The sequence below is a fragment of the Marmota marmota genome, unplaced genomic scaffold (assembly GCF_001458135.2).
Source record: "Marmota marmota marmota unplaced genomic scaffold, marMar, whole genome shotgun sequence".
Taxonomy (NCBI): domain Eukaryota; kingdom Metazoa; phylum Chordata; class Mammalia; order Rodentia; family Sciuridae; genus Marmota; species Marmota marmota.
In genome coordinates this window covers 44,853,851-44,871,041 of record NW_026000229.1, presented here as the reverse complement: position 1 = coordinate 44,871,041, position 17,191 = coordinate 44,853,851, and the positions used below count along the sequence as shown (strand labels likewise).

Here is a 17,191-nt window from a genome sequence, read left to right as displayed (position 1 = left end):
GAGGGGAGGGGAGGGGAGGGGGGATAGTAGAGGATAGGAAAGGCAGCAGAATACAACAGACACTAGTATGGCAACATGTAAATCAATGGATGTGTAATTGATGTGATTCTGCAATCTGTATATGGGGTAAAAATGGGAGTTCATAACCCACTTGAATCAAAGTGTGAAATATGATATATCAAGAACTATGTAATGTTTTGAACAACCAACAATAAAAAAATTTATATGGCTACATTCCACTGGTCAAAGCAAGGGACAACACCAGGACAAATTTAAGTTGGAGAAATAGACTTCACTTGTTGACAGAAAGAAGTATAAAATATCCTAGCCATGTTTTTAATCAACCAATGATTCCATAACCACACCATTAAGTTAGAAATAACTTTAATATAGTGACCTGATACAGTGCTCTAAAGTGATATTATTCCAGATTTTATTAACTCAAGGGGGCTCTCTTCCATTCCTGATTGTGTCTTATATTATTCAACAAATTAGTAATAAGTGATTTGCCTTCTTATTTGCTTATTGAGCCTCTATCCTGATACTGCACACATCTCAACTCAGCTGCATGAACTCCTACAGGCTTTTTTGCATGAGCTGAACAGTGTCTTGATTGCCAAAGTTGTTCAGGAAATAGAGACACATCTACGAAGATTTGAAAAGAGACTTGAAGTCCTGTGAAAAGAAAATTCTCATTATCAACAAATGAGATTAGATACATATAAAGCTGACTTATAACTTGAGGCATCCAAAAGAGAGAAATTCGGTACATCTAAGAAAAAGTCTTGCCAGGTACAGTGGCACACACCTGTAATTCCACCGACTCAGGAGGATCACGAATTCAAGGCCAGCCTCAGCAACTTAACAAGGCCCTAAGACCCTGCCTCAAAATAAAAAATAAAAAGCCTAGGAATGTTAAGCATAAAATATCAAGCAGGGTAAGCCACATTAAGCAGCAGGACCTAGTGACAGAGCAGACAGCTACAGATCAAGAGTGTGCATGGCCACCTTCCAATACAGCCTTTCTGTCCCTCCCCACACTGCCCTAGATTCTCAGTTTTCTACACTCTTGGGGAATGGTTAGGCTGTGGTAAGAAAAGCCTCATTAAACTAGACACTCAAAAGTCCCTCTAAAAGGGCTGCAAAGGGGAAGTAAAAAACCAAGCCAAAGAGCCAGGGCAGTCAACAAAGTTTCAGGCAGCATGATATGGGCAACTCAGAGCTGGCAGCTTGAGAGAGGTGGGCAATGTCAGAAGTAGATAACTATGTGTCATGCATGGCTTATGTCCTCCAAGAAGAATGGCTGCACCATGGACCGTAGCAGTGCTGATTATGTGCAAATGCTTGGGGAAATAAATCCAAGGAAAAATTAAACCTCTGCTGCTCAAGCTGATCATAGAAGTCTTAAAATATTGTGGCAAATATAACACATTTGTATTCAACAAGTCGTGCTGATTGTCTTAAATTCTTTTAACTTCATTCCTATGCATGCTTATTGAATAGTGGGTGATAACATTTGTTAAAATGTTGAAAAACTAGATAAATATTTTTGCTTATTCCAAGTATTATTCTACATCTTTACCAACCCAAAGATATTCAAGGCCTAAGTTTACAAAATATGTGAATCAATATGGGGAAGGTTTTACTTATAAAACCCTTCATTTACAGCCAAAACGTTTATGGCCCTCATTCATATAAATGCTATGAAGAAAGCATGCTGATATCTTTTCATTTGAGATTTGATGTATTCCACCTACTTATACAACAGCGATACCTTATATAACAGAGATGCATGATTACTGTATACTATTATATATGACAATTATGATTATTAACTATGGCCATAAAAATTCATCAGGGTTTCAGGAAAAGCTCATTTCCCAATTGTAGTTCTCACTCCCAGTTGACTTACTTTATAAATGATCATTCTATTATACTCAATGCACACGCAAAGGATTTGTCTATTCTTTCAAAATAAATTCAAATTTATCAATATTGAAGCATCTGCATGGCTAAAATTCTAGGCAAATATACTACTAATTTTCACCTAGTTTACTACAAATCCTCCTAAATGTTTTTTTTTCCTACTCTTACTTCCTTAAATCTTTTCTCCAGGCTAAAGATGTAGCTCAGTGGTATCGTACAGCCTAGCACAGGGAAAAAAAAAAAAAAAAAAAAAAGTACTCTGTTCTCCAGATAGAAATTCGAGTGATATTTCTCAGTTGAAAACAACATCTTATCATTCCTCTGCTTGATTTCTTCCAGTGATTTCCAAGAATAGCACAGAATAGAAAAGAGGGAAAGGAAAAAATAAAGTTGAGGAAAAGATAAAGTTGAAGACTAAACAAGAGCCAAATGAGGAAGAGATTTATAACCATGTTAATGAGTTTAAACTTTCTCCTACTGGCGAGAAGGAGGCACTGGAGTTCTAGCAAGGTGTGATATAGTAAGATCTATACTGTAGAAAGAATACTTTAGTGATGGGGCAAACGTTACATGATATACTTGCATCATAACACTACATGCTATTCCATTAATATTTACAACTTTCATGCTTTTATTATCAGTTTGAAATGTTCAAATCTTAAAAAAAAAAAAACTTTGATACCCAGCAGTGTTGGGGTTTGAGTGTGCAGAGTTTAGCTCCCTCAGGCCTGACATTTTGCAAGAGCTGTGGTTGTGATTTAGGTCAGCTGAGGCAAACCTCAGTTAGGAGGAGGAAAAGTTCTCTTCCCCTTATCGCAAGTCACAAGTTCTGCATGGTTTGGCCAAGAGGAAGAAGCTTCCTGCATACTTATCCTGGGAACAGTACATTCTAAAGAAACAAATGCATCCTCAGGGGATTAGATAATGTCTACAAAGAACTTTGAGAGGATACTTATCAAATAAACAGGAACAATCTGAATTTAGCTCTGTGTATCCGCTGAGGCATGTTATTTGGGCAATGTGGGTAACGTGATATTGAAGAATTGCTTGCTTTGTTAGAAGAAGTAGATAAAAGGAACTTGCAAATAAACCTCAGCATGCAGTTGCAATTGCTGCCTTTGCTCTGCATCCCCTGTGTCCTGGTTATTTCGCGACCCTTACCCAGGGACCCGAACGCTCTAGACGTTCACACAGCAGGTGACATCATCTCAGATCCATGGGTTACTGCTTCCCTGGGTGAGTTCCCATGTTCCATCAGGATGCACGGGCTGACCTGAGCAAAAGGATGACTGTGACTAATATACTATTCTTCACAGCACCTAAAAGGATGTAATTCCTATAACAGGAAAGCTGTCAAAATTGATAGTCATTTTTCTTCTCCAAGTTTTCCCTTTTTTTAACTTCTAAAGTACATGTGGTGACACATGCTAGTAATTCCAGTCACATGGGAGGCTGAGGCTGGAGAGTATCAAGTTTAAGCCCAGCCAGGGCAACATAGCAACACTCTGTCTCAAAAATAAAATAAACTATGCTGGGCATGGTGCTTCGTGCCTGTAATGCCAGCAACTCAGGAGGCTGAGGCAGGAGGATTTCAAGTTCCAATCTGAGTCACTTATTGAGGCCCTAAACAATTTAGCAAGTCCTGTCTAAAAATAAATTAAAAAGGGGGCTGGGTATGTGACTTTGTGGTTAGGCACCCCTGGGTTCAATCCCCAGTACCCAAACCCCATCCCCCATCCCCTGACCCCCCCCGAAAAAAAAGGAAGAAAGAAGGAATATTAGTTCTTGATCCATAGAATTGTTGTAAGAAACAAATAAGGTTGTATAGAAAACATTCATTAAGTGTACCACCAATGATAATGAAGATGAGAGAGAGCATTCTATAAATCACTCAGCCTGCATTCCTAAGAATTCTCATCAAAAGAACTCTGACAATGTGACATGTTGATTTTACTGGGAAGTTCTAAGAGATATTTTTAATTATCCTATTAGTTAACATTCCAAAATATCTCCAAATGCTTTTAGAATAAATTCAAAGCCCTCTTGAAACAATCATGGCTCTGAAACTATGATTTGCAAGACACAAGTTGTGAGACTTGCCATCATTTATAAGAGTATGTTCGTATATGTCTGATTTAAAATCAATTACAGGTGGACAGAAATTCAGTTTGATCATTTATCTAATATAAGGTTAAGTCATACAACTCATTAAACTTGAACTTATCTTCACCACCACTTCTTTATTATTGATGGAAATAATCATTAAGTCAAAAAAATTTATCTTCAATTCATCCCCATTTTATCTTCAATTCATTGCCATTTTGCAGGTAGTTTTACCTGCGTCTCAGAAGTCATTCTTCCTTTGGACCCCCCAAATTCACCCTCTACACTGTGATAAAAGTGATGTTAGAAAAAAATCTTTTCATGTTACCCTCATGTTAATGTTTGTCCCATTACCTATTAATACTCTTAGTTCTAGCTACCAAATACATCAATACGACCTCTGTCTACCCCTCCAACCCGATCTCTATTGCTGTGATGCACCAAAAGAACACCTTCAGAATTCATCGATTAAGCCTGCCCTTGTACAGTATTCCACACCTTTGAATAGTGTTCACATGGCATGAAATGCCTTCTCACACCTAGGTGGCAATCTCCTATGCAAATTTCCCTTTTTTCCCCAGCTATTGAAGTATAATGCAGAAAGAAATATTGTATATATTCAAGGTGTGCAGTGGGATGTTTTGATAAAGGTATCTACGTAATGAAATTATTACCATAGTCAAGCTAGTTGCCATATCCATCACCTCACATAGTTACTTTTATTGTTGGTGGGAATAAATAAGATCCACTCTTAGAAAATTTTCAAGGATACAGTACATCACTATTTTTTTCTCTTTGCTTTATGTTATTTTTTTAATTTATTTTTTTTAGATATGTCAGCAGAATGCATTACAATTCTTATTACATATATAGAGCACAATTTTTCATATCTCTGGCTGTATACACAGTATATTCACACCAATTCGTGTCTTCATACCTGTACTTTGAATAATAACACACTACAGGAATACAGCCACATCAATGTTTATAGCAGCACAATTCACAATGGCTAAACTGTGGAGCCAAACTAGATGCCCTTCAACAGATGAATGGTTAAAAAAAATGTGCCATATATACACAATGGAATATTACTCAGCAATAAGAGAATAAAATCATGGCATTTTCAGGTAAATGAATGGAGTTAGAGAAGATAATGCTAAGTGAAGTTAGCCAATCCCAAAACACCAAATGCCGAATGTTTTCTCTGATATAAGGAAGTTGATTTACAGTGGGATAGGGAGCAGGAACAAGGGAGGAATAGACGAACTCTAGATAGGGCAGAGGGGTTGGAGCAGAGGGGAGGGGGCATGGAGTTATTAATGATAGTGGAATGTGATGATCATTATTATCCAATACATCACTATTAACCATAGTCACCATGCTGAATGTTTGGGAACCAGGACATATTCATTTTCCTCCTCAATTTTCAATACCAAGCTCAACTTTCTCCTCTGAGACTTCTAAGCAGAATTGTTCATCTGCTCCTTTATGCCTACACCTCATTATAGATTTACACATTTATGGATGCATAGATAGATACAGGGATATGCATTGCATATGGAACTTACATGTTTTATTGTAACAATTTGTTTCCTAACCCTCTCTTTCACTAGACAGTGATATCCCAGAAATTTGTAATTGTGTATTTTTCATCTTCTATTTCCATCCCCAGCTGGCAAATAGCAAGTTATTCTGAATCCTACTTAATTCCTGGAGACATTGATTATAGGACTGATTCTCACCTTTTTGGGTTTTTTATTATTATTATTATTTGTTTTAATTAGTTACACATGACAGTACAATGATCTTGACATATCATACATTTAAATCAAATGGGATATAATTACTCTTTTTTCTGAGTGTACAGGTTGCTGAATCACATTGGTCATATAGTCACGTATATACATGCAGCAATAGTAGTGTCTATTTTATTCTGCTGTCCTTCCTATCCCCCCTCCCCTCCCCTCACTTCTCTCTACCCAATCTAATGTGACACACTTCTTTTTTTTCCCTCACATCATCATACATGTAATCTGTATAATGATGAGGGTCTCCTTCCATCTTCCATGCAATTCCCCTTCTCCCTCCCTTTCCCTCCCACCTCTCTTTCCTATCTAGAGGTAATTTTCTTCTCATGTCACCTTTTGATTACAACCCAACCTTCTGCATCCACTTGAGAATGGGCTAACCAGAGGCTCCATCGAGGCTACCCTCTGGCAGTCAATTCCAGCTGTAAACCAAACACTCATGAAAATTGGCTCATTCACTCCCACTAATGAGTGGACTAATTTAAATTCTGTTTCTATGAGAATGAAGGAACCCCATGAAGTGTCCACTTAGGCTTCAACATTTTCTTCAAATGATATGATTCTATTGTGGACTAAGGATCTCCAAGGAGTACACAATGCACTACCTCCATAATGATGGATAGGAGAAACCTATAAAATTATCTTATTACATAAATTACTTCTAAGTCTTACCCCCTTCAAATAATAAACCCATGGATATTTTAATGATATATTAAAATGACAGAACATAAATTTCAAATAGCATATTTTGGGGCCTGGCACAGTGGTGCATGCCTGTAATCCCAGTGACTTGAGAGGCTGAGGCAGGGCGATCACAAGTTCACAGTCAGCTTCAGAAATTTAGTGAGACCTTAAGGAACTTAGCAAGATCTTGCCTCAAAAATAAAATAAAATGGGGCTGGGATTGTGGCTCAGTGGTAGAGCGTTCACCTAGCACGGGCGGGACCCAGGTTCGATCCTCAGCACCACATTAAAAAAAATAAATAAAGGCATTGTGTTGTATCCATCTACACCCCAAAAATAAATATTTTTAAAAGTAAAATAAAATAAAATAAAAAGGGTTGGGATGTGGCTCAGTGGTTAAGTGCCCCTGGGTTCAATCTTTGGTACAAAAAAAAATCAAATACCATATTATATTGAGTTGATGTATATTTATCTTTACCATTTTAGGCTGTTAAGTAAAGAGAAAAATATTTAGATTTTAGAACTACACGTGAAGGGACCCACCATCCTGGGAGGTAATATAATATGGTGATTCAAAAGCGGGATGCTGAAGCAGAAGCCACCTAGATTTAGATCTTTGCTCTATCGCTTAGCAGCTGCATGTCCCTAAACTACTTGCTAAGTATTTCTGTGCCTACTAGTTACCTAATCTGTGGAATAAAAATGATTATCTAGCTGACTGCTGTTGGAATTAAAGAAGTTAATATGTGTAGGCAACCTAGGATATTGCCCGCCACATCATTAGTATTCAATAAATGGTGGTAGTGGTCGTGTTGATGTTGGTAGTGGTTCTGCTGATATTGGTAGTGGTGGTGGTGGTAGTGATATTTGGATGAGAACAACAAATGAGCTTAAATATGTTGTGAAAATACAAATAGATGAGAAAAAAGTTATGATGGCTTCAATTGGGTTTGTAAATGAAACAGCTAAAGACAAGTAGAAAAACTAACCTGAATTTTATCTGGAAAGATTGTACATCTAAGTTGCCATTTGCCAAACAGAAAATCAGAGAGTCACATAACTTTCTTTTACACTGATATACAAAAAGATCTATCATGAGATTATCAAGAGAAAGAAATAAACAAAGCATACCAAAAGGGAAAAGGAACAATGTCATACATAGCCAACCCTTACCCAATGGCTAATTTTACCAAAAAGAAATTTTTCTCACCTGGTTAAGTTAAAATGTAAGCTTGTATTTTTCCTAATACATATATAATTTATAAGTGAATTAACAATTTTTAAAAGTCAAAAATAAAATAAGACTACACATATTTTCTCATTTTTCTTTCAAAGTAAAGTAGTTTATGCATTTAGAGCACAATTTAGTATGGAATATCAGAACTAATAGTACTGTTAGTAAAAGGCATATGTGTGTTAAAGATTGCTCAGTTAATTTTACATTTTGTCATATTTTATTATTGATACAATCGAAATATTTGAGAACATGCTTTAAGAATCACTCAGCTCATTTTGTGTAGCTAATGGAATTTGCTATACATTACTAAACATTCTGTCTTAATGGATGAACTTATTTCTAATTATGCATGGTAATGGATGATGATGTAATAAATAACACATTTTCTTTATTATATTACTTACCTGTGATCAAATGCTAAAAGTTCAATTATTGAGTCAAAGGGTAGAGGTGGAGCCATTCAAAGTGTCTCCACAAAGCACAAAGGTTAACCCAGTGGTTTCCCTCCTTCAACTCAATGCCCTGTAGTGCTACTTGTGAGATTTTATAATCACAATAAAAAGGGTTTTAAAAAAAAATAAATTAAATAAGAATAAAAGTAAAAATGAAAGAATAAATTAACTTCCTAAAAAAAAGTCTAAGACCTGCCAATATTTTAAGAAATGAATTCATCATAAGGACCTATGAAAAATCAACAAACTTTGTCGGGCCGGGCGTGGTGTGATACACCTGCAATCTCAAGCATTTGGGAGGCCGAGGCAGGAGGATTGTAAGTTCAAGGCCCTTACTAAGCAACTTAGTGAGATCCTGTCTCAAAATAAAAAAATTAAAGGGATTGGGGATGTAGCTTGGTGGTAAAGCATCCCTGGGTTCAATCCCCCAGTAGCAAAAAAAAAAAAATAGCAAAACTTCAGAGATATGGATATAAATGCAATCTTTTTCTAGATTCCTTAAAATAAATTGATATTAACATAATATCATATATATTAGTTTATAAATCAATAAATTATTTTGTTAATAAATCAGAAATATTTTCTCTGTCCTTATACTATCTTTAGGGCCCAAAATTTCTAATGTGTCCCAGCTGTTCGGTCATGGAAACCATGATCCACTAACAGAAGCATACAAAAGCATACAGTAACACACATACCCCAAATTCTTGAACCTTATATCAGAAACTGACAGACCTTTGTAACAATGAAAAAGTAATGTTGAATGACCTTTAGAGGATTCATTCAGTAGAAAAGCATATGAACAGAGGAATACTGTTTGATTTTGGAGGGTTTTTTAAGTGACGTTAAAAAGCCATGGATAAGGTGTGTGTGTGTGTATATATATATATATATATATATATATATATATATATATAGGCAGTTATAAAATAACCAGGACTTAGTCCAAGAAATTTATTATTAGACTGTAAAAAAAGAAGAATTTGGAAATGACATCATATGAAGCTGATGCCAATGAAAAGAGCCTTGGATTCATTTGTGACATTTCTGCTTGGAGTCAGAAACAGAAAGACAATAGAAACCAGAGGAGCACTCGTCTGTTAGCAGAAACCTTAGGAATTCAAATCAACAAGTAGGCTTAGATATATTTTCAATGTTTTTAATCTAAAAGTAAGGAGAACTGATTTTCATGACAAACTTAGATTTATCATGTGACATCTCTGTTCCTGAGTATTATCATCTATAAAATAAATAGGTTGTAACAAATGATCCCATTTGATCTAATTTTAGAATTAGATCCCAAATTCTAAAATTTCCATTGTCCTATTATATAATCAAGAGTTTTCTAAGTGTCCAAAGGATGAGGTAGGAAGGCAGATACTAAAGAAAGGGAGGGAAGGAAAAAAAAACCAAGCATTTGGTTATTATGGCAATTTGCTGGATAGTTCGGATAAAGAATATTAACAAATTCAAAACAGGGAAAGCATACAGTGAAAAAGAGAAATACACTGATTTCCAACTCTAAATAATTAAATTCACTGCTTGGCACCTTTGGAGGTATAAAGAACATTGGAAGTAGTGGATTAAAGGTAAAAATCGACTTTGGTTTGAAACATTTTACATTGTAATTACAAAAAGAATGAGCAGAAAGCATTTCTTAGTTATGTTTAAAAATTATCAAAGTAAAAATACTCACAGTGTTGTTATCATGAATATTAAATGATTTACGTTAATCACCCAGTGCAGATCCTGAAGCACAGGAAGCTCCACTGCTAGATCCCCATCTCCTTACTTGGTGAGGGTACTAGAGATACACAAGAGCAAGGTAACATGGTAACATACCTAAATGTAACCTAGTGCACTACATTAAGAGAGATCAAAACTTTCAGTGACTACATTTTTCCCATCGTCATTGAGTGTAGAGTTGCATTTTGGTTTATAGTGTTTAGGACATCTTCCTGTAACCCACAAGCTGATAGAAAAGTTTCCTCATTGCTGTCTTCATCTCCTTGTTCCTAAATGTATAGATCATTGGATTCAGAAAAGGAGTGAGAACTGCATCTAAGATCGCAAGAAATTTGTCCACATGTGATGAAGGGAAAGGCCAGGTGTAGAAGAAGATCAATGGCCCAAAGAATAAAACTACCACAGTGACATGAGCTGATAAAGTGGAGAGGGCCTTGGATAAACCACCTGAGGAGTGTTTTCGAACAGTAACCAGAATGAAGATGTAAGAAATGATCAGTATGAAGAAGGACCCCACAGAGATGAATCCGCTGTTGGCCGTGACCATGAACTCCAGGCTATCTGTCTTTGTGCAAGCAAGTCTAATGAGCTGAGGAAGATCACAGTAAAAGCTGTCCAGTACATTTGGGCCACAGAAGGGCAGGTCTACAACAAAAACCAACTGGGCCACTGAGTGGATGAGGCCAAGGATCCAGGCAACAACCAAAATGAGAATGCACATCCGTGGGCTCATGATGGTCAGGTAGTGCAGAGGCTTACATATGGCCACATATCTGTCAAAGGCCATGGCTATGAGCAGCACCATTTCTGTGCCCCCAATAGCATGAATAAAGAAGATCTGAGCTATGCAACCCCCAAAAGAGATTGCTTTGTGTTTTCTAAAAAGGTCATACATCATTTTGGGGGCCACAGTAGAGCAACCTCCCAGGTCAAGAAACGAGAGCTTGGCCAACAGAATGTACATGGGGGAGTGTAGGTTCGAGTCAGAAGTCACAGAGAACAAAATGAGGAAGTTTCCCATTAGACTTGCCAAGTAGAACACAAAAGAAAAGAGGAAAAGTAGAAGCTGGATCTCCCACGAGTTGGAAAATCCCAGGAACACAAACTCAGACACCACAGAGTGGTTGGCTCCATCCATTGTCTCAGAGAGCAGAACTGTCTTGAGCATTACCTGATAAAGGAAAGTAACAAAAAAAAATCAAGCTTTGTAGGGACTCACCGACTACATGAGTTTCAACTTGTAAGGAAAAAATACTGCCTGAGCAATGCCAAAACCCTTTTGCCATTCAACTATAGCTGCAAAAACAAGCCACTGCTTCTAACTCCCAGACTCCCTAAAATTTCCAGGTTTAAAAAAGAGATTAGGCAAAAAGAAATTAGGAATCAGAAGATCACTGGAGGAGTAGGAATTCTCTGGAATAATATGATGATGGAGGGAAAGGGCATGGAAATGAACTCTGATTTCTCCCTCACAGTTTATTGCTCCTGCTCATGGAATTCCCCAAACTTCAAGCAATTTCTCATGACCTTTGTTTTCCTTATGTCTTTACTCCTGTATGCAATACTATCACTCTCATTAATACTCCCTCATGTTTAGTTTCATGCTATTCCTGTTTTATCAAATCATATTCACTTTTTCTTCATGAGGAGAGGAGATAATAGAGAAACCCTAAAATTCTCACTTTGGTAGCTCAGTCCAGGGTGTAGATGGATTACACAGCCTGGGCTGTGACAGCATTCTGGTCAAGTACAAGGTCAGAAAAGAGATTCATGATGCAGAATCTAAAGATGGATGGAGTAAAAACAGGATAATAACAAAATTACACAAAAATGATACTTGCAAATCACCATCCATGCCATATTAACTTTCCCTGGTTCCTGGAATGATAGAAAGAATGTCACACTTCAAATCAGAAGAACGTGAACATGTCCTACCCCTGCCCTGAGGGAATTTGAGTACTCGGTTCTTTCTACCATCCCTCCAAACTCAGCTTACTTCCTGAACCCAGTTTCATCATCTATAAAATAAAGGGGCTGAGGCAGGTGACATTAAGGAATCTTTTCAAGTGTAATGTTTTTATTATTTTATCATTCAGTGCTAGTCTGCTGTGTAATGAAGCTCACCACAATAATGATATGCTCTTCACTGAACTGCTAATATATTTGCATCTTTTCCCTTGTTTGTAGTTGGGTGTATCTCATATTCCATAGAAGGCCCTCTCTTCAAATTAATCTCCCTCTTTTCTAATTCACTCTGTGACTTCATTAACAATATTGCAAATCTGCTGAATCATTTATTTTGTCATTTATCACAATCATCAACAAATAATCAGCAAACATCTATTAGATGCCCATCATCCTCAGTGGACACTCTGAACTTCCTGAAGTATTACTTAATGCTTTTGCACTTTAGCATGTGCAGGCGCGCGCACACACACACACACACACACACACAATGTAAAAATTATAAAAAATAAACTATTTTAAAATGTCAAATAAAGCCAGGAATGGTGGCACACACCTGTAACCCCAGAAACTTGGCCGGCTGAAGCAGGAGGATCACAAGTTCAAGACAGTCTCGGCAACTTAGCAAGGTCCTGAGCAACTTACAAGACTCTATCTCAAAATAAAAAATAAAAAGGTCTGGGTGTGTAGTCAGTTGTTAAGCACTGCTGGGTGCAATCCTCACTACCAAAAAAATGTCAAATAGTAATATGATCATAATTTTTTAAACAGAAAAGATACCCTTGAGTTAGGGTGATTAGGACTGTCTTCCGAACGAAATCATAACCCGTGTTGCAGATTAAGAGATGGAGCTAATCTATTCCAATACACAGCATCATAACTAAGCTTAAAGAATTACTGAATTATTCCCCCAGTCTGGGGGAAAGGGGTGATTACTTAAAGAACTGCTGAATCGTCCCCTAGTCTGCAACAGCGGTGAGCTTTCTATGGTAATAACAATAACTAACAAAAACAGTGACCACCATGTGCAAAACACTATAATTACTCCTTTACAGACACGACCCTGTTTGACATCTATGAAAACCATGAAAATTGGTATTATTAGCTCCTTTTTACAGGTAGAGAAATGAAGACCAAGGAGGAGAAGTAAGGTACCAGGCCAGGAGTGAGTGGTAGAACTGATACTGATGCTCTCACTGCTCTCATCCCACATGGAGAGCAGACAGCTTTTTCTCATGACTTCACAGTTGTATCACATACCTAGACCCTTTCTGGGTGCCCCGTGTTCTACTCTCAGCACACTGGGCAAATCTAAGTAAAAAAAAGACAGATTTATCCTCAAGTGTTCACAGCATATGGGTTTCTTAAGCCACTTTGAATGCATCCATAATATATTCTGGCTTTTTAAATAAACATGGTAGGAGAATGCAAAGCCATATAAAACCTGCTGTGCTTTCAGACCCCCAATGTCTTGATCCCCACAGAATCCTTTAGCTTTTTGCAGAAGAGACTTAGTTCTTACCTTCTCTAGTGAATGGACAAAGAAGCAAAGGCACTCTGTCTCCATATCCCATAAAATGCCCTCTCCTCACATTGATCATGCCTTCTCCCTCTTCTGTAATTCATTTTGTGACTCGATTAACATATCATTGCAAATTTGCTGGATCATTTATTTTGTATTTATCACAATAATTTGTACTCAACCAACAAACATTTACTAGATGCTCATCATGCCTAATGGACACTTTGAACTTACTGAAGTATTAAATATTCCTTCCCTTAGCCTTTCACATTTTTAGCACACCCGCAACATGTCTCTGTGTCAAAAATAAACTCCAGAACTAAGGCAAGTAGATTCTGTTCAAACTTCCAAGACTTTCTCCTTAACATTCTAATTCCCTTTTCTCAACTTCAACCTTAAATTAATATAGATTTTTAAAAGACAAGAAAGAAATTTCAGTTTCTGTGTCCTTTTTCTTCTCATTTTATTGATGTTTGCTCATTAAGCTCTGCTAAAGCTGCTTCCCCTATGCAAGGTAATATTTAATTTATTTCTTTACAAATTAATACTGTCACTAGAAACATCTATTTAATAATACTTGTCCTTGGGGATTTCAACACTGTACCATCATATCACTAAACTATTTCTGTATGTGCTGCCAATCTACTCATTTAAAGACCAAAGATGTAACTCTTTCCAAAACATAACCACATTCAACATTCCTCTGGTCAGATCTAGCATTTCTTTATGCACAAACATTTATAAAAATGTTATTATTGTGGGAGATAGAGCTAATTGGAACACGAGGGAATACTGACCAAATGATACTACAGAGACAGGATCAACAACATGAGACTTGGGATCACCAATACATATCCAAGGGAATTGTCACCCAGAATCCTGACAAGCCAATGGAGGAAGCTAAAAGTGAGTCACAAAAAGGGAATGGAGGCAGAGATAAAAATGTTAGGATATAAAAAAACAAAAGGTATGTAAATAAGAAGATAAACCTAAGTGGCATCATACTCTGAAACCTAAAGCAGAGGTTTGTTTTAGTTTCTAGGAGTAATTGTTTTCAAGTAATCATAAAGATCACACAAATGAACATATATTGAACCACAATAAATTTCCAAAAATAGAAATGGTACATTCTTAAACCACTCTAATCACAATTTAAGAAAACTTGAATTTGATAATAATGTAAAAAATAATTTTAAATTTTAAATTTAAACTCCTCCTAATAATAACAAACAAGTAGGGGGGTAAAACTACAAAGATATTCTTGTGAAAATTGAGAAAACTTGAAAATGGATTGTATATGAGATGACATTGGTGATTTGATATGTATTTTGCTAGATAAAATAGTTATGATATTAAAATATTAGGGGAGGGGAGGGGCATAGGGGCAGGAAATATGGTGGAATGAGATGGACATCATTATCCTAGGTATATGTATGACTGCACATATGGTGCAATGCTACATTATGTATAACCAGAGAAATGAAAAGTTGTGCTTCAGTAGTGTACAATGAATCAAAATGCATTCTGCTGTCATATAAAACTAATTAGAACAAATTAATTAATTAATTTTTTGAAAAAGACCTTAAACAAGATAGACATGATTTTTTTAAAAAAATGTCACCTGCTTCTCAGGGCATTAATATCCAAACTATATAAAGAACTCAAAAACTTAACATCAAAAACAAATAATCCAATTACTAAATTAGCAAAAGAACTAAACAGATACTCCTCAAAAGAAAAAATACAATTGACCAATAAATGTGTGAAAAATGTACATCTCTAGCAATCAGGGAAATAAATGCAAATCAAAACTACACTGAGATTTCAACTCACTCCACTCAGAATGGCAAGTATCAAGCATACAAATAATAGTAAGTGTTGGTGAGGATGTGGGGGGAAACATACACTCATACGTTGTTGGTGGGACTGAAAATGAATGCAACCACTCTGGAAAGCACTAGGGAATTTTCTCAAAAAACTAGGTATAGGACCACTATATGACCCAGCTATCCCACTCCTCAATGTATATTAAAATCAGCATACTATAGTGACACAGTCACATCAATGTTTATAGAAGTACAGTTCACAATAGACAAGCTATATAAAACCAACCAAGATTCCCTTCAACAGATAAATGGAAGGTATATAAAATGTGGTATATACATACATACAATGGAGTATTACTCAGCCAGAAAGAAGAATGGAAAGTATGGCATTTGCTGCTATATTGATGGAACTGGAGACTATAGTGTTAAGTGAAACAAACTAGACTCCGAAAGGCAAAGGTCTAATATTTTCTCTGATAAAGCTAGACACAAAATAAAGATGAAAAAGAAAAGAGAGAAAGGGAAAATGTGGGGGTGGGATTCCATCAAAACAGAAGAAAGACCAATGGACTAGATGAAGGGGTCTGAAGGGGTCTGAAGGGGATGGAGGAACAGAAGGAGAAAGGACAGATAACAAAACAACAGTGGAATGAATCTGACCTACCTTTTCTATGCACATATATGTACATACCACAGTGAATCTACCATCATGTATATCCCCGAGACACTAACCATAATAAAAAAAAAATTCTAAAAGTAAATAGCAGAAAGATCTGTAGAGTAGAGGAAGGAAATAGGGAAAAGAAAGAGGGGAGGCAAATGGGAAATACGGGAGACAACATTTGAGCAAATTATATTCCATGTGTTTTTAATTATGTCAAAATGAATCCTAAAGTTATGTATAACTAAAAAGAACTAATAAAATTTTTTTAAAAGACTGGAAGAAAAAAATTTTAATACCAACAATATTGAAGGAAATGTTCACAATAAAGGAGTAGCCAAATAATTATGGAACATAATAAAATACTCTGAAGCCAAAAAAATAAAAGATTGGGCAAGCTCTATGTGTATGGATATGAAATGCCCCAGAGTGACCCTAGTATAAATTAGGGACTTTGGGAGAGATAATGTGTTAATATGGATCTGCTCTGGTGGGGAATATTAGCAATGGGGGAGGTGATACCATTTTCTTTCTGATTCCAAAAATTGAACTACTGGGCTGAGATGTAGTTCAGTGACCAAGCACTTACCTGGCATGTGCAAGGCCAAGGGTTCGATCCTTAGCACTACACCTAAAAAATAAATTACTGAGGTATAGATCTAATAAAATATATGCAAGATCTACATAAGGAAAATACAGAACTCTGATGAAAGAAGTCAAAGAAAAGCTAAATAAGTGCAGAGATATTCCATGGTCATGGATCAGAAGACTCCATATTGTCAGTTCTTCCCAAATTCATCTATAGGTTCAAGGTAAACAGAATCAAAATCCAAGTCAGTTATTTTGTGGATATCAACAAACTGACTCTAAAGTACACATGGAGAGTCAAATGACCCAGAATAGCCAACAATCAATGATTATTGATTAATCTGAAGAAACAAAATTGAAGGACTGACATTATCTGACTTCAGAAATTACTATAAAACCACAGTAACCAAGACAGTGTGGTATTCACAAAAGAATATAAAAATAGACCAAAGGAACACAATATGCCTATTTCCCCCCAAAAAATAGACCCATATAAATATAGTCAACTGATCTTCTACAGAGGAACAAAGACAATACAAAAAGAAAAGATATTATTTTCAGTAAGTGGCATTAGAACAATTGAACATCCACATCAACATACAGAAAATAAATCTAGACACAGATCTTACATTCACAAAAAATAATTCAAAATGGGTCACAGACCTAAATGCTA

The 17,191-nt window shown here is 36.3% G+C and overlaps 1 protein-coding gene across 1 annotated transcript; it reads right to left on the bottom strand.

Annotated features, from left to right (window-relative positions):
- Positions 1-10,155: 10,155 nt before the first annotated feature.
- Positions 10,156-11,538, bottom strand: LOC107137821 (olfactory receptor 4F15-like). The gene has a single exon (XM_015480258.2). It carries the CDS (start codon positions 11,122-11,124, stop codon positions 10,156-10,158), a length of 969 nt encoding a protein of 322 aa, XP_015335744.2. The 5' UTR covers positions 11,125-11,538.
- Positions 11,539-17,191: the final 5,653 nt, after the last annotated feature.